The sequence below is a fragment of the Phyllostomus hastatus genome, unplaced genomic scaffold (genome assembly GCF_019186645.2).
Source record: "Phyllostomus hastatus isolate PE091 unplaced genomic scaffold, TTU_PhHast_1.1 phas_contig_40, whole genome shotgun sequence".
NCBI lineage: Eukaryota > Metazoa > Chordata > Mammalia > Chiroptera > Phyllostomidae > Phyllostomus > Phyllostomus hastatus.
Window position 1 is genome coordinate 58,081,591 of NW_025333872.1, and position 19,806 is coordinate 58,101,396.

Here is a 19,806-nt window from a genome sequence, read left to right on the forward strand (position 1 = left end):
TATTTTAAATATACAGAGCTCAAATTTCTCAATGGACAAGTTTAAGAGTTTTCTCCCTAATACTCCACTGGAATGGGGACTCAAAACAAGATATTAAAGAAAATAAAATTGCTTTTTTTTACATCCCAGTTATAATGAGTAAATTTTGACCCCAGTATATTTTGTTAATGGTACTTCTTAACAGTGAAAGGTTTTACCTTAAAAAAAAAAGATTTTATTTATTTATTTTTAGAGGGAGGGGAAAGGCGGGAGAAAAAGAGGGAGAGGAACATTGATTGGTTGCCTTGCACATCCTCAACTAGGGACCTGGCCCACAACCAATGCATGTGCCCTGACCTGGGAGTAAACTGGTGACCTTTCATATTTTGGAATGATGCCCAACCTAATGAATCACACTGGTCAGGGCTTACCTTTTTAAAATTATACCTAGGAAGGTCTTAACTATGAAATTATAAAGCAGTTATTTGATAATATGAACAGAGAAATTTTATCCTCAGGATCCGAGTGATGTGTCTGCAAGCCCCGGAGTGCAGGGCTGAGAGCACTGGGAGCAGAGACAGTGGCATGGGACAGATGTTCTCTCAGAGCCTTCAGAGAGATTTTTGTCCTTTCAACACTTCGATTTTGAGCTTCCAGTCTCCAGAGCTGTGAGAGAATAAATTTCTGTTGTTGAAGCCACCCATCTTGTGGTACTTTGTTACAGCAGCCTTAGGAAACTAAAGCAGTTACAAAAGACTGTGGCACCTGCCTTGCTGGCACCCTTTCTTGCCCCCTCTTCTGTTCACTGGATAAAGCAAGCTGCTGTGTTGGAAAGGTCCACATGGCACGTAACTGAGGCCCACAGTCCAACAGTCCTCAAGGGGCAAAATTGGGGCAAAATTGTGTCAACAGCACATGAGCGAGGCTCCCAGCTGATCCTTCAGATGAGGCCACAGTCCTGGCCAACATGGCCAATACCTGGACTGAAGCTTTACGAGAGACCCTGAAGCAGAGGACCCAGTTAAGCTGCGCCCAGACTCCTGACCCACAGAAACTGTGTGTGCTGTTGTGAGCTGCCAAGTTTTGGAGTAACGTGTTATGCAGCAATAGACAAACTAATCCACTAGTCCACCTGCTGCTTATGAACAGCAGAGAAGAAACTAAAAAGCTCCAGTATCCCTTTCTTACAAAGAATATTACACTACTATAATACTATAGTGGTATAACATTATTTTAAAGTATTATAATGTACAGTGTTACCATATAATGGTATATGGTATTATTGAAGTATATAGTATATATAGTGCTATCGTGTTATACTATAGGGTTCTATAGGTTGCTCTTCAGCTGGGATGTGCTGAACCTCACCGATTCTGACAGATTTAGTAATTTAAAATCACCTGACTTCAAGTCCTAAGTGACACTTAAATATCTTTTTCTGATTCTTGGGATATCTGTGAAACATCTGTCAATATCTATAGATTCTATTCTGGAATGTGGCAGAATGAGGAAGAATTTCTTTATTCTTCTCGCTCTGACTTTGCCCCATCTCATTAGCAGAGCAAACCTTGGCTCCTGACTGGGGAGGATCATTTGAATAGCATACAAAGGAAATGTAGAAAGAAAAAAAAATAAAACAAAATTCAAAGAACTGGTCACAGGCTAGATTATTAGGTGTGAGTAGAAGCTGAAGAGCAAGAGGGGCAGACCTCGACTAGAGTAAATGACTCCAGGCAGAGGCCAAGTGTATTGGGGTGATGGGGACACCAGGGCACCCCACCCAGACCCCTTCTCAGTGCTCAGGTACCCACCCGCTAGCTGCTGGGAACATCGGTGCTGCTGGCTCAGAGCTGCACTTGGAATGTCCCTGTCACAGGTTGTGCCTCCTTCCAGAGTGACCTATGGGTCAACAGCAGACTAATGGGAGTAAATGAAGTCTGGCCCTTCTCCGTAATTTGGGAAACTCTGAAAATCTATCCAAGCCTCCCTACCACCATAGGATCTACTGAGTCTTCAGTTCCCACGGCACTGCAGTTTAGTTTTTCCGTCTGCCCAGTCCTACTGTCCTCCCTTCCCCACAGGGGGATATCGTTAGGGTTGGCAGACAAAATACTGTGTGTCTCATGCAATATTTGGGACATAGTTATACTATCAAATTATTTGTTGTTTACCTGAAATTAAATTTTACCAGGCATCCTGTACTTTTTTCTTTAAAGATTTTAAATTTTTTTCAGAGATAGGGGAAGGGAGGGAGAAAGGGAGAGAAACATCAATGTACAATCAGTGGCCTGTCACACACTTTCAACTGGGGACCTGGCTGCAACCCAGGTGTGTGCCCTGACTGGGAATCAAAACAGTGACTTTTTGGTTCACAGGCTGGTGCTCAACCCACTGAACCACACCAGCCATGGTACTGTTTTCATTTCCTAAATCTGGCAACTCTACTCCCCTGCTCCTGACACTCCTTTCTGATGAAGCTTCTGTATCTGTATAATTGTTCACACTATTGCTGATGTCCGCATCCCTTCGCCCTTTGCCCACCTCCACCCAGCCCCCGCCCCCTTCCCTCCGGCTATCACCACACTGCTGTCCTGGTCCATGCATGGGTCCTTCATGTATGTTCTTTGGCTAATCCCTTCATTCAGTGCCCCCCGCCCCCCGACAACTGTCAGTCTGTTCCACCTATCCATGCCTCTGTTTCTATTTTGTTTTTCATCTTGAGTCTGTTTCCAGGGAACCCAATCTAAGGCAGGGAGGGTGAAATAAGGTAATAGAAAAAGAAATGAGACATGATTTTTGCTTTAAAAGTCTGTTGTGGAATGTTTTGCTAGTGTGATGCTATCCAAAACTTGTTTTGAATAGGTTCCTAAAACTTCAGTTCTTCCTTCCCTTACATTCTTATCTTCATGCCTTATAACACTCAGGTGAAAACAAACTTCCAATTTGCAGACAAACAGGAACCAAAGATAATGGTTAAGCCTGGACAATGAAGCAAGTCAAGATTCAATGATACAGTTATTATCAGTATCCTCACTGCATTTTTACTTGTGCTAGATTCTCTTAGTAGAGCTGCTCTCTCACACCTTATTATGACTTCTCTGTAGTTTCCAAAGTTAAACAAAGTCATTGAACGAATGTCTGTAAGACCCCTACAGATAAAGTGTTTGGAGTCATCGCTGGTTTTAGATACATAAGACACAGATAACTTTTCTTCTGTTTTGGGTATTTTTGGAGGAAAATCAAGAAACTTATAGGAAATATAATCAAACATTTTCTTTCATGGATTCCAAATATAGATGAACACAGATTTTGTGCTCAAGTTTAATTTTTATTGACTCAACATTTACATAGCATCATTATGAATGTAAATAGTAAAGATAACTTGGACTCTAGATCCCTAAACAAAATTTGGGCAAGTGTCGCTCCACAGACCTCTGCCCTCATACAACCGCCGTGCTTGAAACTGGCTTCTTCTTGGGAAGCTGTACACAGATAGCACCCCAACACCGTAAACCCTTTGAGTGGAAGGCCACATGTTATTGCATGTGCGAGGTTCCCACAGGCACTCAATAATGATAGCTTGAATAGCAGCAGTCATTTATTAAAACAAATATATATGCCCACAAAAATTAGATAGTACTATATTTTTAAATACTGATTAAAATTGTGGGAACAAATGTTCAATTTGAATGAATTAGAGTAACATGAGTCATGCATACGTAGACTTTAAATTCACATCTTATTCTGTTTTAACAATGTTTTCTCACCTGCTTTTATTCTTTCCAGGTATATCTGCATGTATCTATTCACTGTTTTAACGTTTTTAATGGCTTCATTCCACACCCACCATTTGCTGTGAAATCCATCAATCACATACCAGTTCTGGTGCTGTTCTTGATAATATTGCCTAATCGCAACAATGTTTTTGTGGTACTTTGAGTACCTGACAGCTATAATCTTTGTGCTGTTGTGCAGTGGGTAAGGCAAACTAATAGAGAAACAGAGAAGGAATGGAAAAAGCTGTTTAAGACATCTTTCCTAGATCATTAAAGTGCATTCCTTAATTACTGTTTTTATCACATCCATTACCTTGGTTTATTTTTTTTTTCCAAGAGCAATCTTTTGAAAATCTCCTTAGAAGGCACATCCAGCTCCAAGATGACCAGGGGGGTGACTGACCTGTCTTCCAAGAGGCTCACTTGATGCTCAGTTACAGGGTACCCGTCGATGATAACACTAACAAGGAGAGACATGAAAACAAAAATTCCAGACTTCTTTTCTCTCATGCCTCCCTTTCTGTCTTCTGGAACAAGTCTATCTCTTTAGGAGTAGCCTCATGCTCTTCCTTATGTAACCTGATTCATCTTCTCTGTGCTCCATCTCTTTATCTCTCTCTACATACATGCATTTTTAAAGATTTTATTTATTTATTCTTAGAGGGAAAGGGAGAAAGACAGAGAGGGAGAACACCGACATGTAAGAGAATCATTGATCGGTTGCCTCTCGCACACACCCTGACCAGGGACTGAGCCTACAACCCAGCCATGTGCCTTGACTGGGAATCAAAGTCCTGACCTTTTGCTTTAAAGGGCAATGTCCAACCAATGAGCTACACAGGTCAGGACTATCTGTATTTTTAATCTCAGACAGCCCAAGACCCAGGAGGAGGGCAGCATACATAGGGAAACATCTCTGAATTCATACACTTAGCATCCTAAGTGCATGAATCTTAGGATTCGAGAGAGAACACACACAATACCTTGAATATTGCGTTATTCAATTAGGGAGGCTGGGTGTGTGGAAGGGGAGACAGAGCTGGTGAGAGGAGCCCCATAATACCTGGAAGAGAATCGTCCTATCAAGGCCCATCATGCCACTGAATAGAACTGGAGAAGAATTTGTTAGTCCAACAGCTCGAAATAATGGGAGTGTTACTATCAAACTGAGAGAAGGAATGAAAGCTGTTTGCAAATTCTGGGAGAAGTGGCCCCCAAAGTCAGGGGAGTGCTAGCTGATGGTCATCAGGTGGGGCTGGTTTGAAGTAAGTCACAGGATGCCCTCACTCAATGCTGTCCAGCCAGATCTCTAGGTACTAACTAGTTCTATACTCCATGGCCAAGAGGATCATAAGTTCACGTAGCTGGGCAAGCCTAACAGACAATGTATGGGGTGTCGTTGTTGTTGCCTTTAATGGACAGTGGCTCAGCTTCTCTGTCTCATGAAGGGTCACTCAAAGGGCCCTCAATATAGAAATTGAGGGTGAATAAGTAGTCACTCTCCTGGCATTAAAGTGAAATAAAATCTTTAGGACTCAACCAAGATTCCTCTTATTGAGATTTCTTGTATGCAAGGCTGAACAACAGGGAGGAGGTAACTCAATTTGCAAAAGTCTCAAAGCCTTCTCTGGGAAAAAATCATCTGACCCCCAGAATCTGCTCCTTCATAACTGAGAGTAGGAGAACTGTCCAAGGATTTGATTAAGGACCAGTTGCAGGGAAGGGCTGTAGGAGACAGTTCTGCATGGCATGGGTCCAGCTCCCACTGGGAGATGCACAGGACCCATGCCTACGGATAGGTTCTCCTGTGGGGAATCAGGCCTGCAATGTACCTAGGCTGCTATGAGTCTTGCTTTTTGCTAAAACTCCCTCACCCTGAATTGAGGACATTTACTGCAAAGTAACTTCTTAAAATCCATGCTAAACCTTCCAAGGGTGAGTGTAACCCATTCAACTACTTTTGCCTTTTCATTTGCAAATATCCCTTTTCTGTGATGTGATTAGTGGATTGGCTTCTTAAAAGGTAACCACCTAAAGCAAACCTGTGCATAGTTAATGAGGATCTTCCTATAATGTGGGAGAGATAGAAATAAAGGCCTCTCATGGCGGAGGCCACGGCTTTTGCACCCCTTGAGAGAAAAGCCATGCTGTCCCTTTTCCTCCACAGGACTCGGTAGTCAGTGTGAATGTCTCATTTCATCCATAATGATGTGGACACTGCAGGCCGATGTCGGCATCAACTATTAACTTGAACTAGGTTGTTTTAAGATCTTAATTGAAATCTTCAGGGGAATCACTAAGAAAATAACACAGAAATGTATGATAAAAAGGGAATTATAAGTTTATACTAGTAAAGTTGCTGCAGGGAGTACAGTGGCCTGCTGGTTGTTCTGGCATGTAGTGCTCAAGCCAAGTTTAGCCTGACAGAAAAGTAAAATATGTGACCATATAGGTGCCTAAAGTTTAACAAGCAGATCACACCTTTTATAGGAGCTTTAAACCCTATTTAAGATAAATGTTTTAAATTCCAGTGAATCATTTCTTGAGAGTTAACTGACCCCTCGAGGCCCCTACTCACCCTGCAGTATTACACGCATTTCCCATCAGAGACACTTCTAAGGCTTGAGTTGCCAGTTGGTCAGGCACTGTCATTCCTTTATGAAGATGCCAGTTTAACATGAGCGCCAGCTCTGTGTCTGCCTGGTGGTTTAACACGTAACGCAGAGCTTCTCCTACTGACAAACGCTTTAAGCCATATTCATTTGAAATGGTTTTGGCAACTGAAAAACATTAAAACTTTTAAACTTACTTCACTTCATAAATTCATCAGTTAATCTTAGTTGCAGATTCTGATTAACTGATATCAACAGCAAACTAATCTTCATATTCCTCAAAAACATTTTGAAAATTAAAATTGCTACATTTCACTGAATTAATACTGTCAAAGGTCAATCATTATCAGTACTTCAGGTATATATGGCTGACAGATCTGGGTAATGAGCCAATTCTGTGGGTTTTTCTCATAACCAAACCAACACTTAAGTTTTTCTTCTTTCATGAGGTAGTAAAATTATTGAGAACTACGAGGCATCCTATGTATAGTACTAATATTTGGTATTATGTCCAAAATAACTCATCCAATATGCCAATATTATGTCCAATATGCTTAATCCCCTAAGAAACAACTTTGAAAAATTATAATGGCATACCAGACATTTTCATAGTAATATACAGCTTATGAGGTAATTTTTCTTCTGTGACTTTGATATTTTCAAGTATCCCACCAGATGGGTACAGTAGATACTGAAATTCCAATTCTATACATGAAAGAACTGCAGCCCAATTAAATGGGATGATTTGTCCAATGTTACACAGATGTCACCATTGGTTGAAAGAAAACTCACCTTGGCTTTGCTTCTCCTAAATGAGACCGAGGCATGGCTTCCAGGAACTAGCATAAGTGTGGGCATGCTTTCCTGGGGTCTGTGTGCCCTGTCTCATCGCTGTCTGCAGACAGCAGCATGGGGGACACTGAGAGAGCCCGCCTCGTCCCATGGGAATGCAGGTGAACTGACTACAGTTAAGATCCCGCAGAAGGGAAACCCCCATGAGAGCCGCAGAACCCTTAACCTCAGTTTTGCCAGAAATGATAGAATCAGACCTATTTTTTAAAGTTCTAAAAATAATTAAGCATTTACAGTTTGACATTTTGTTTAAAAATTAACCTCTGTTTCAACAAAGAAATGTGAAATTAGATGGTCTTGTCTCCACTTTTACTTTGTGCTGTGGTTGTGGAATCTTAATTGAATGTCAATGTTTTGCTTTCTTTGGGAAATATCAACATCTTTGTGAAAATTTTAAATATGACTATTAAAGGCTCTCGTCATGTTAAGAAATTTAAATGGCAAAGCAAATTCCATCTGAAGGAGTGGAACATAAAACTCCACTCTATTTTTCCTGTGACAAATTCCAATTGACCGTTGACCTCATCTCTGCCCTCCATTCTCTATTCTGAGTCATGAAGTCCACTGTTTTCCTTGCAAAGATCTCCTGTATCTGTCCTTTCCATTCCTATTCTCATTATGACAACCATATGACAATCAACATACGGTTGATGTTGAGAGCATGTCACTTAGAAATGCTTACTACACCAACTATGGTTGGACTATCAGCCTTTAAACACACACACACACACACACACACACACACACAGAGTCCAAAGTTATACAAAATTCAGACATTACAGGAATACAGTTTACCAAATGCCTCATTCAATTCAGCAATAGCTAAGGTAATAGACTTTCACTATTTCAACTTTAATACAGTAGATTAGACTTACAAAATTTTTAACATAATTTTTATGCTAATATCTTAATATACTGTTATTTGACTCTGTTTATGTTCCATTAGTTTATAATTTCTTGTATTACCTTTGTTAGGTTTTAATATCAGGATTATGCTAATTTAGAAATGAATTTGTATTCTTTATATCTTTTGCATTATATGGACCATATTCCTTAATAAAAGAAATTGAAAATAAGTCAGGAAGCTGTCTTTTCCCTCACTCTGGAAGAGCCTATAACAACACAGGAAAGATCTCTTGAGTTTTTCACCCTTTGAAAGTTTGCGTAATTTTTCTCTAAAACCATCTGATCCCAGGCTGTTTTAGAGCAGGGCCATATTTTTGAATGCCTTCTCTCAAATGGTTATTGGCCCATTGAAGTTTTCTCTCTCTCTCTGAGTCAGTTTGGATGGTTGGTTTCTTGAAGAACTGGCACCTCTTTTCGGGGGGGTTCTTTGATGCTTCTCGGGAACAAAGACAAACGTTTCCTTACCTGTCGTTTTCCCAGATTTTGGAGGCCCCACAATTGCAATCTTAATGGGCATATTAGGCTTTGGTTTGGGTTGGCGAATGTATTTGATTGGGTTCTTCATAAATTTTTCTTTAGTTTCCTTACTAGATAAAAAATAAATATACTGACGATGGATTACAGGATAAACTGGATTCTCTGAACTTTCAACTGGCTTGATTGTCTCTCCTTCACTTAGCTGCAATATATATACAATTAAATTAGAAAGTTAGCTTTAAATCATATAGCATTTCTTCCAAATATATTTAAAAATAAAATAATTTGTTAAATAAGAATAAGAAAACTAATTATAATCAAATATTAATATTTATAAAACTATATAAAAAGAACAAATTATTTTATACCCATATACAAGGCTTTCAGTTTATGACTGTGAGAGTGCTTTGATCTCCTTTATAATGTCTTTGGTGTATATACTCAATGTTCCTGCCAAGGAGTATAAAGTTGTTTAGATATATTCAAGGGCCAATTTATCTTTACAAATAGGTCTATCACTAAGGTAATGTTATGGATGGATGTGTGTTCCCCTAAATGCATAGGTCAAAACCTTAACACACAAAGTTTCTGTATTTGGAGACAGTCCTTCAAGGAAGTAATTAAGGTCAAATGAGTCACAAGAATGGGGCCTGAATCCAATAGGACTGGTGTCCTTATAAGAAGAGGAAAAGACACTGAGAATGTGGTTCTAGTTTATCTTTTAGGACATACTACTAGGACAAATGCCACTCACCTCATCAACAGCAGCCACAAAAGGAAAAAAAATCTACCTAAAAGGCAGCGTAAGGGGCAGGGGAGGAATGAAGTGGGAGGAGGGGTCCCACACGACTGAGGTGATGATGAGAGCTGGGTAATGTATTGATGCTAGGTTTGCATGTCTTTTTTACAGCACCAGATGGCCAGGCATCAGCCATCCCTGGCCTTGATGGAGGAGATGTGAAACAGTATGGCAACAGCCGCTCCCCCAGAGCTACACTGGCACAGTTGTTAGTAGTCAGTGGTATTGTCAACATTATCATTCTTGGGCTGGAGTGGTATTTATGTCAGGGAGTAAATGCCTCAGATAGGGAGAAACGCAGGAATGGGGTGAGAATGTCTGTGCTATGTTTTATACTTGGTAATACCAGAAAAGCTGAAAGTTTAAGGGCTCCATGTCAAATTTCCAAATTAAGTGTGAATCCTTGCAGTAGGATGACACTCATACCCATGATGGCATAAAGTCAGAAATACCAAATTTCCAGGCAACAAGAAAGGTTCCCAGCAGCTCCTACAAATGATTCCTCACACACTTAAACCCTCCCTCTGGCTGTGCACTCACTTTTCTACAAGGTGTTTTTGTACAATCCTAATTGTGTTTGCACATGGGCTTGTTTTTCCTCTCAAAATAAGACTTCTGACTTTGCCTGCTTCTTTCTCTCTCTTACCTATCTCAGAGAGAATGTTAGGTCGTGACTATTTTCACACCCTTTCCAGGCGATTCTAATACATGCTTAACTCTATCCAGTTCTCTATGGAGGGGCCTGTCATAGTGTTTTTATACTTTAGCACGATGTTTGAAAAGGTTTCTCTTATGGTTAAGATAAAGAGGATAGCACAATTAGAATTGAAACTTATTGTGTTTTACAGTATCAACTGAGAAGGAAGTTTTGAGTATCAATGACATGCACATGGCTCCATTTTGTCCTCCAAAATACTTTTTATCAGCAATCAATAATAATAATACATATTAATAACATCAATAACTCATATTAATTGAGTTCTACAAAAAAACAAGCACTGTTGTGAGCACTTCACAGTAATTAATGCATTTAATCATTGTAACAATATTTTCAGGTAGAGACTATTCATATTCCCATTGTATAAGTGGGAATGGCTCAGAGGAGGTTAAGTAATTTGTTCAAGTGCATTCAGCTGGTAAGCAGAGGTTTTGAATTCAAGCAGTCTAGCTCCAGAGGCACCACTGGTCTTTTCCACTGTGCTATATCACTGATAGAAATACAAAGGTAACCTGGTTGAGTGAGCAGATCACTACTAGATGATATGCTTTTATTGTGTTGTAGTGCTTAATTTTGACAAGAACCTATTGCTTTGTTTACTTATTTATTGCCTATCCTCCCTCCCCAACCCAACTAGAATATAAGCTCTACAATAGAAGACACTTTGTCTGTTTTGTTCACTACTTTATTCTCAGGGACTAGAACAGTGGCTGGTATGTTCTTGGTTAAGATTTGCTGAAAACCATCCTGGCTATCATCAACAAATCATTAAACAACAAATGTTGGTGAAGATGTGGAAAAAAAGGAATCTCTGTGCACTGTTGGTGGGATTGAAATCAGTGCAGCCACTGTGAAAAGCAGTTTGGAAATTCCTCAAAAAATTAAAAATAGAATGACCTAGCAATTCCACTTCTGGATGTTTATCCAAAGAAATCCCCCCCCAAAAAAATCCAAAACACTTATTTGAAAAGATTTATGGTTCCCTATTTCATTGCAGCATTATTTACAATAGCCATGATATGGAAGCAACCTAAATATCCATCAATAGACTACTGGATGAAGATGTGGTACATATATACAGTGAAATATTACTAGGCCATAAAAAGAAGGACATCTTATTATTTGCGGCCTAAAGGGTGTTGTGCTAAGTGAAATAAGTCAGACAGAGAAAGACAAATACCATATAATTCATTTATATGTGGAATCTAAAAAACAAAATAATGAACAAACAGAACAGAAACAGACCCATAGATACAGAGAACAAACTGATGGCTGCTGGATGGGAGGGGGTTGAGGAGCCGGGTGAAAAAGGTGAAGGGATTAAGAAGTACAAATTGGCGGTTACAAAGTAATCACAGGGATGTAAAGTACAGCAAAGGGGACACAGTCAATAATTTTGTAATAACTATGTATGAGGCTAGGTGGATACTCGATTTATTGGGGGAATCACTTTGTAAGTTATATAAATGTCTAACCACTATGCTGTACACCTGAAACTAATATGACATTGAATGTCAACTGTAATTTAAAAAATTAAAATTAAAAAAGAAAACCATCCCACATTTGAAGTTATTAAATTCCAATTGGATTAAATCTATTTGTACAGACTGCATAAAATTACAATACTTAAAATAATTTTGTTGTGAACATTAATGGCTCATTCTGAATTGTGTCTCACACTTTCCAGAGGACTTAATACTCTTACATTTGGTCACAGTGGTCTGGTGGCATTATTCTTCCATCTTACAGGTGAGGAAACAGAATCAAAGAGGTTAAAAGACTTGCCTAAAATCAGGTAGCAAATTAGTGTCACAGTTCAACTCTCGAGATGTTTAGTTTGAAAATATTTCCACTACCATTTTCTTTTGCTACAAAGTTAAAAACAAGTTGGGACTGGGCTATCTCTACAGAAATAAACAAAAGAAATTAAACCTTTCAACTACTTTTCCCACTTCAGAAAGGCAAAACAACCACATATTTTTATAGCTAGTTAAGAATACTGTGCAATGTTTACAATTTTTGAAATTGCCCACTGTCTTCTTAGACATACTCTACACATACTAAAAAAAAAAAAAAAGAAATACTAGAACATAACTTTCAGACGTTACTTTCCTGACCTTACCTTTACAGGATCCCAGTAGCCGAATGTGCTTATATATTTATAGGTAAAGCTGAGCATTTTCTGGGCAAGGCGTGATGATATTGGATAACACTTCTCAAAAATGCTTGCACGATTCTCTACCAGTGGTTTCAGTTTTGTATTCAACATGTATTGTACAATGTGGATTTTCCGACTTCCATTAATGAGAATTACTGGTATCAAAAACCTGTCAAATTCATTCTGATGAGAAAAGCATAAAACCAAATATTTTCAGTGGGAAGAGGGCTGGTAGTATTCGGTGGCAGCACACAGACATCGCTGGTGACTGACCACATCGGTCTAGAGCACAAATATTTTCCAGCTTCTGTGTGACTGCATGCTGGCAGCTAGAACCTTTAACCCTCTGTGGCTTCCATGTTGCCCTTATTTATTAACTTGTTTTCATAACTGTAGGTAGCGCTGACAAAAGGGAAGATAGCCCTAAAATACATATTTCTTTTGAAAGGTTAAAAAGAAACCAGGGCATAAATCAAATATCTTTTGTTTCAACTCAAATGTCATTTTTTTAAATTATGAAAATAAAGAATTAATAACCTGTATTGCTTGTAAATTACGCATATCTGCTTCAAATTTTTCTCCCAGTTCACCTTTCAGTCGTTCAAGTGCGTCACTTTCTTGTTCTTCGTCTTCCTCACTCATTAGATCCTCATCTTTTGGAAATTCATCTTCAAGAATATTGTCAATATCATCATCATCTTCTTCAGGGTCTTCGTCACTAATATCTTCATCTTCTCTAACAATCTAAGGAGGAAAATATTCCCTTTTATTATACGTATAAAACATATAACAAATGACACTGATAACTAATCATCTGGAATACTTTGTAATAACTGGATTTTAGTTGGTATGGCACAGCAACATTCATCTAATAACATAGTAATATTTTAAATATCTGGCACCCAGAGATTGAATACCTTTAAAACTCTGACATCATAGTGATCCCATAAAGAAACACACAGACATGATATTAAATGCTATTTACGTCTATGGTTGTCAGAATATTATGTTTCTGATGGTTTTCAGTAGAACTAATGCAACCCAAAGAGTATAAACACTCCCTGTCTGTGTTAGCTTGGACAAGCTCAGTTTCCTCAACTGTAAAACAGGAATAATAAAAGTACTTATCTCACAAAGTTGTTGGGAACATTAAAATTAATATATGTAAAGCCCTTAGAAGAGTGTCTAGCACATGGTAAGCATGCAAATGATAGCTATTATTGCTATTATAGCTATTATTGTTACTTTGTGTAAAGCACTGTACTAATAGACTAGTACATGCCCTCTAGAAGTTAGAGCCTATCTGAGGACACAAGAATAATACAATATCCTGTGACAGGATATTGACACTAAGTGGTATTTAGGTGCTATATAGGTTTTAAGTGCTGTAGTTCAGTTTGTGTAATACTGAGCCCTGTAATATTGATTGTTCCACACTGCCTTCAAACTCTTCTCCTGGAAGCATTCTTTGTCTCAGTTAGAGCGCTGCCTTCCAGGTGGAAACCAAAAGTTATCTTGTCTCCTTGCATTCCATCTCTGCACATCGAGTTCCCAAGGGCTGTCATTTGAAATAATGTCCCTCCTTTCCAGTCTCACCCCACTGGCTGCTCTCTCATCTCTGGCCGGAGCCTTCTGATTAGCTTGGTATTTCCTAATCTTTGTTAACTGCTTAGACCCTAGTTCTTCTAAAAAGTGCCTGAAGCTGGGATTTGAACTGAAGGTGCAGGGCAGATGAGAGGGTGAGGGCCAGTTCCCCTCAATGTCTATGCTCCTCCCTCCTCACAGAAAAGGCTTGGCAATGGGGCAGTGTTTCTCAGTTCTGGTTCTTTTTCATTTGAAGTTTGAAACCATTTGGTCCTCTTACTACTTTTCCCTTTTTCCCTTTTTCTTATATGTTGACAATTTTTTCCCTGAGATTTGATTTTCTAAAGATCGTTGGAAGTATGGTGGTAGACTGGTGGATGAGCCCACACTACCAGCTGGGGACAATGTAGTTTCAGATGAACTTGTGCTCACCTTTGTACTTAGGGTATGTATCAGCATCTCTGCTAACTACTCACCTGGGCATAGTGTTGCACGATTCTGCTTGCTTGCTGTCCTGGTTCCCCACCCTGGCTCTGCCTGGCTTTCTCCTATCTGTGGCCGCTCCACACTTTGTAGAGGGGACACAGGCACCAGAGAAGCCAGGGGTCAGGAAGAGAGCCAAGATCGTGGAGCCAGGAGTAAGAGTAGAAGCAGGTCCTCCCGGGAGGTGGGGGACAGGCAATGTAAGTCTTGAGATGAAGGGGGTTGGCTTATAAAATATTTTCAGTCACAACTTTGGAGACTAAAGTTCTGCATGATGGTGACAGTTTCCTGAGAAATTAATGCAAGTAGTCACCTTCAGACTTTGAAGTGGTTTCTAATGTTAACATGTTTTATCTGCTGCTAAAATGTCAGACAGTGAAGGCAATGATTTTTGCTCAGGGTGAGAAGGCAGCCCTGGGCAGGGCTTTACCTGCATACAGTCCCCCAGTTGGTTGTGAAAGGTAAGTCACCGAGCTCCACATCCAGTGCAAAGAGGCAGATGAGGAGAAGGCTCCTGTTTCTGTTCACAAAGCCTGTGCAGTCAGGATGGACTCGACTCAGGGTACCCCGTTAACTGACTACAGCAATCACACTGAGTGGTCCTTGAAATGCTATATTTTGTTTAGTGTTTCTTTGTCTGAGGCAGTAGCAGGGCGTAGAAAATTCCCATCAAAGGAGTTAAAAAACTTATACAGCTTTAATCTTTGATTCATCAAAAATCTCAGGAATTGTCTTCCAAAAGTCAGTTTGTGTGGGATATGTAGCCAATTTTATAAAGGAGTAAGTCCAAGGAGAATTAACTTACAAAAACTTACTTAATTTATAAGATGGAATATTGGATCTTTGAATGAAAAATAATAAGAAACTCCTCATTCTAATGTTAATGAATGAGTAAGTTATAAATTAGGAACATTTAAAATTTATCTGGAAAACTAATTCTCTTAGGAAAAAAATTAAAGAAGAGCAAAGAAGGAAAATTAAAGTATTATCAACTAGGGAAACCAGGTATCATTCAAATTTCCAATTTTATAATGAAAAAACCTAGGCTCAGAGAGATTAAATAATGTTCTATGTTACACAACATCAAAAGAATAACGACAGGCTGGTGTCTACTGTGTGTCAGCACTGCAGTGCGCACCGGGTAGCTGTCAGGGAGCAAACTCAGGAAGAGCTGCAGCACTTACACAATATAGGTCAATTCCATCTGAAAGCCTGTAACCCTTTAGTAATATGTCCCTGAGACATTTGAGGTAATTCATAAGGACTCCCAAGGGCTAAAGGCAGCTAACTTGTGGCTGGACCCAGGTTAGGATGTCTGTTTTTTTTTATCTGAGACATTAGCATGACATCATTGACAGACCAGAATTTCACAACATGCTTGTTCAGGGAATGAGCATTAGAATGAGGCCAGAGACTTCTGTGAATTCTGTTCATGGCTGATTCTTCAGTGTCTGAAAGAGTGTCAGGCACACAGTGAATGCTCAGTGAAGGTTTGTGGATGAACTGACTGGATGAATGAAGATCAAAACAAATGAGGAGGCGAGTTCTCATTCGTTAGATGGTGCCATAACTTTCTCAGTTTAATGGTTTTAGATCAGCTTTTGGTTGTAAATACTTTGGACACAGACATAATTATTCTGGCCTCTCTTCTGCAATGTTTTGACACATAGCTACAGTTACATTGTATCAAGAGTCTTCTGTACATAAATCAGGCATATCCACACCAGGGTGATACATAGTTGCATGTATAGCCAGCCCTATTTTCTGTTATTCCTCTTTTATTGGGTTAAATTTTTATATAGATGGAAATCACATTACAGAAGAGTCAGCCTTCATAAGATGTTACAAGGGGGCCTTAAACAAGAAGGAAATGGAAGAAGGCAGAGACTATCTTATTGTTTGCCTTGGTTACATGTTTACTTGTAAGCTGATTGTAAAAATACAAGCCTCAGGGCCTTCATAGAGCTAGCTGGTCTGATCACACCTCCTCTTTAACTCCTGCACCCCTGAGCAGGCTTGGCCGGAGCATTTGGGTCAGCAAGGCCAATTTGGGAATAGCTCCTCTCTAAACGAAACAAAATCTAGTCTTCAAGGTTTATGTTTTGTTGTTTTTTAAAAAATCAGCAGATGGAGAGAAGGAGCTGTACTGAGCATGCTGCAGAATATATGGCCCAGGTTCATAGGCTCTGCCTTATTCCCCTCTTTACTTTGAGGTAATGTGTATTTTAGCTCCAGCACAGTTCTGCAGGCTCTCTGTCTAGACCTCTACACCACATTCCCAGTCTGTCTCCTATGGTGTGGGGTGGAAGTGTGAAAGCAAAACTAAAATTCTACAGGAAGCATTGTTTAATGTAGAATTATATTTGGATTAGATTATTTAAACATCTCTAGTAGTTTTCTTTCCTTTAAAAGTTTATTTTTCAGATTTTAAAAATAATAAAAGATTATTGTAAACAGTAATGGGATAACAAAGGGTATTAAAAATAAACATGATATATAATATCACTGCTTCCACATAAACTGTATTTTCTTTATGACTTTTATCTATGCAACATTTATGTTCTGCTGTTCACACACACACACACACAATGGGTGTCCTGCTTTTTTGGAAAAACCTTTTTTACTTACCTCTTTCTTTTTTCTCTCTCTCTCTGCTAGAAGTTCAGCTCTTCTTTTAGTAATCATATCATCCTATTAAACAGAGATATTTAAAATTTTTAATGTATAATGATAAAATTACTTCCTATATATTAATATTACACACACACACACACATTTTTCCTGAAGTGGGGATAACATTTGCGTGAAAGGGTGGCAAACTTTCCAAAAAAGAATGTGCTGGTGATGGTTATGTTACTATATCGTTGCATCTTGGAACCAGCTGATTAGCCATCTCCCTTCAAAAGGATAAATAGCCCTTGGAGACAGTCACTCTTCTAGAAACTTCAGAATTCCTTTTCAACTTTATTCCTTACTGATTTGCTTTCAGTGAAGAGATGGATTTTGTACATCAAGAAATAGGAAAAAACTTGAAGGCAATCTGGTGAAAATGTTTGATAATCTTTTATCAAACTATTAAATATAAGAGCAAAATAAAACCTAAAAATGTGTACTCGTATACAAGTGAGGAAAGCATATGCACTTTGGGTACGCTCACAGACACGGTGTGTGGGCAGTCCTCCAGGCTTCCCAGGGCCTCTAAATCTAACACAACGAATGCCTAGCCTTTGACATGTCCCAAGGTTCACATGGAAACTAATCAGCCCTACTCAGGCCTTGGGGCTCCTTGGCTCAGGGCTCTCTAAACTGCACTCCCTTTAATTCCTAGGATATTAGGGTGGTGCCTGAAGACATGCTCTGTGGTTTTTATCTGCTTTTATTTCACAGTGAGTATTTTAAATATATTTTATTGGTTATGCTATTACAGTTGTCCCATTTTCCCCCTTTATTCCCCTCTACCCTGCATACCCCCTCCCACCCACATTCCCCCCCTTTAGTTCATGTCCATGTGCCATATTTATAAGTTCGTTGGCTTCTACATTTCCCATACTATTCTTGCCCTCCCCCTGTCTATTTTCTACCTACCATCTATGCTACTTATTCTCTGTACCTTTTCCCCCTCTCTCCTCCTCCCACTCCCCTGTTGCTAACCCTCCACGTGATCTTCATTTCTGTGGTTCTGTTCCTGTTCTAGTTGTTTGCTTAGTTCATTTGTTTTTGTTTTAGGTTCGGTCATTAATAACTGTGAGTTTGTTGTCATTTTACTGTTCATATTTTTTATCTTCTTTTTCTTAGATAAGTCCCTTTAACATTTCATATAATAAGGGTTTGGTGATGAACTCCTTTAAATTTACCTTATCTGGGAAGCACTTTATCTGCCCTTCTATTCTAAATGACAGCTTTGCTAGATAGATCTTGGATGTAGGTCCTTGCCTTTCATGACTTGAAATACTTCTTTGCAGCCCCTTCTTGCCTGCAAGGTTTCCTTTGATATTAACTGATAGTCTTACGGGAATTCTTTTGTAGGTAACTGTCTCCTTTTCTCTTGCTGTTTTTAAGATTCTTCTTTTATCTTTAACCTTGGATAACTTAATTATGATGAGCCTTGGTGTGTTCCTCCTTGGGTCCGACTTCTTTGAGACTCTGAGCTTCTTGGACTTCCTGAAACTCTATTTCCTTTATCAGTTTGGGGAAGTTCTTCATTATGTTTTCAAATAAGTTTTCAATTTCTTGCTCTTCTTCTTCTCCTTTTGGCACCCCTATGATTCAGATGTTGGAACAAAACTAGATGAAATTGAATTCATTTATTTTTTGAGCCCCCAAAGAGATTCTCTAGTTCTTTAGAGCAGGGGTGTCCAAACTTTTGGCATCTCTGGGCCACTCTGGAAGAAGAAGAGGTGTCTTGGGCCGCACATTGAATACAATGCAACATATAATCACAAAAGAACTCATACTGTTTTAAGTAAATTTACAATTTTATGTTGGGCCACATTCATAGTCATACTGGGCTGCATGCAGCCTCTGGGACACAGGTTGGACTCCCCTGCATTAGAGGGTGTGAAGTTACAAAAACTCTTATTATTCCTGTTTTTTTAAAAAAGCAGAACTTCAACAGCATAAAAAAGGACACAGAAACCAGTCAGAAAGAAAGAAACCAGTCAGAAATGAAGGATCCACTAACTGAAATGAAGATTAATTTACGGGGAATCAACAGTAGAGTAGATGAAGCCAAGAATCAAATCAACAATTTGGAATACAAGGAAGAAAAAAAACCCCATCCAATCAGAACAGCACAAACAAAAAGATAAAAAAAAATGAGGATAGTGTAAGAAGCCCCTGGAACAACCTCCACATTTGCATCATGGAGGTGCCAGAAGAAGAGAGAAAGCAGAAACTGAAAACCTATTTGAAAAAATACGGAGAGAAAACTTTCCTAACTTGGTGAAGGAAACAGACTTATAAGTCCAGGAAGCACAGCGAGTCCCAAATAAGATGAACCCAAAGGAGCCCAAACCAAGACACATAATTAAAATGCAAAAGGTTAAAGAGAAAGAGAAAATCTTAAAAGCAGCAAGAGAAAAGCAGTTAGTTACCTACAAAGGAGCTCCAATGAAAGTGTCAGCTGATTTCCCAACAGAAATTTTGCAGGCCAGAAGGGACTGGCAAGAAATATTCAAAGTGATGAAAAGTGAGGGCCTATGATAAGATCATTTTACCCAGCAAAGCTATCATTTAGAATTGAAGGACAGATAAAGAGCTTCCCAGACAAGAAAAAGATAAAGGAGTTTGTTACCACCAAACCAGTATTATATGAAATGTTAAAGGGTCTTCTTTAAAATGAAGAAAAAAGACAAAAATATGAAAAATAAATGGCAATAAATACATATCGATTAACAATTGGATTTAAAAAACAAAATGAGCAAGCAGAACAGAAACAGACTCAAGAGATAAAGAGAACATTT

At 39.0% G+C, this 19,806-nt stretch overlaps 1 protein-coding gene across 1 annotated transcript in view; it reads right to left on the reverse strand.

Annotated features, from left to right (window-relative positions):
• Nucleotides 1-19,806, reverse strand: part of AK9 (adenylate kinase 9) — a 103,016-nt gene that overhangs the window by 6,636 nt on the left and 76,574 nt on the right. The window contains 7 exon segments of the mRNA XM_045843710.1: nucleotides 3,747-3,967; nucleotides 4,069-4,215; nucleotides 6,334-6,535; nucleotides 8,591-8,804; nucleotides 12,242-12,460; nucleotides 12,815-13,021; nucleotides 16,973-17,035. Coding sequence (XP_045699666.1) covers nucleotides 3,747-3,967; nucleotides 4,069-4,215; nucleotides 6,334-6,535; nucleotides 8,591-8,804; nucleotides 12,242-12,460; nucleotides 12,815-13,021; nucleotides 16,973-17,035 — 1,273 coding nt within the window.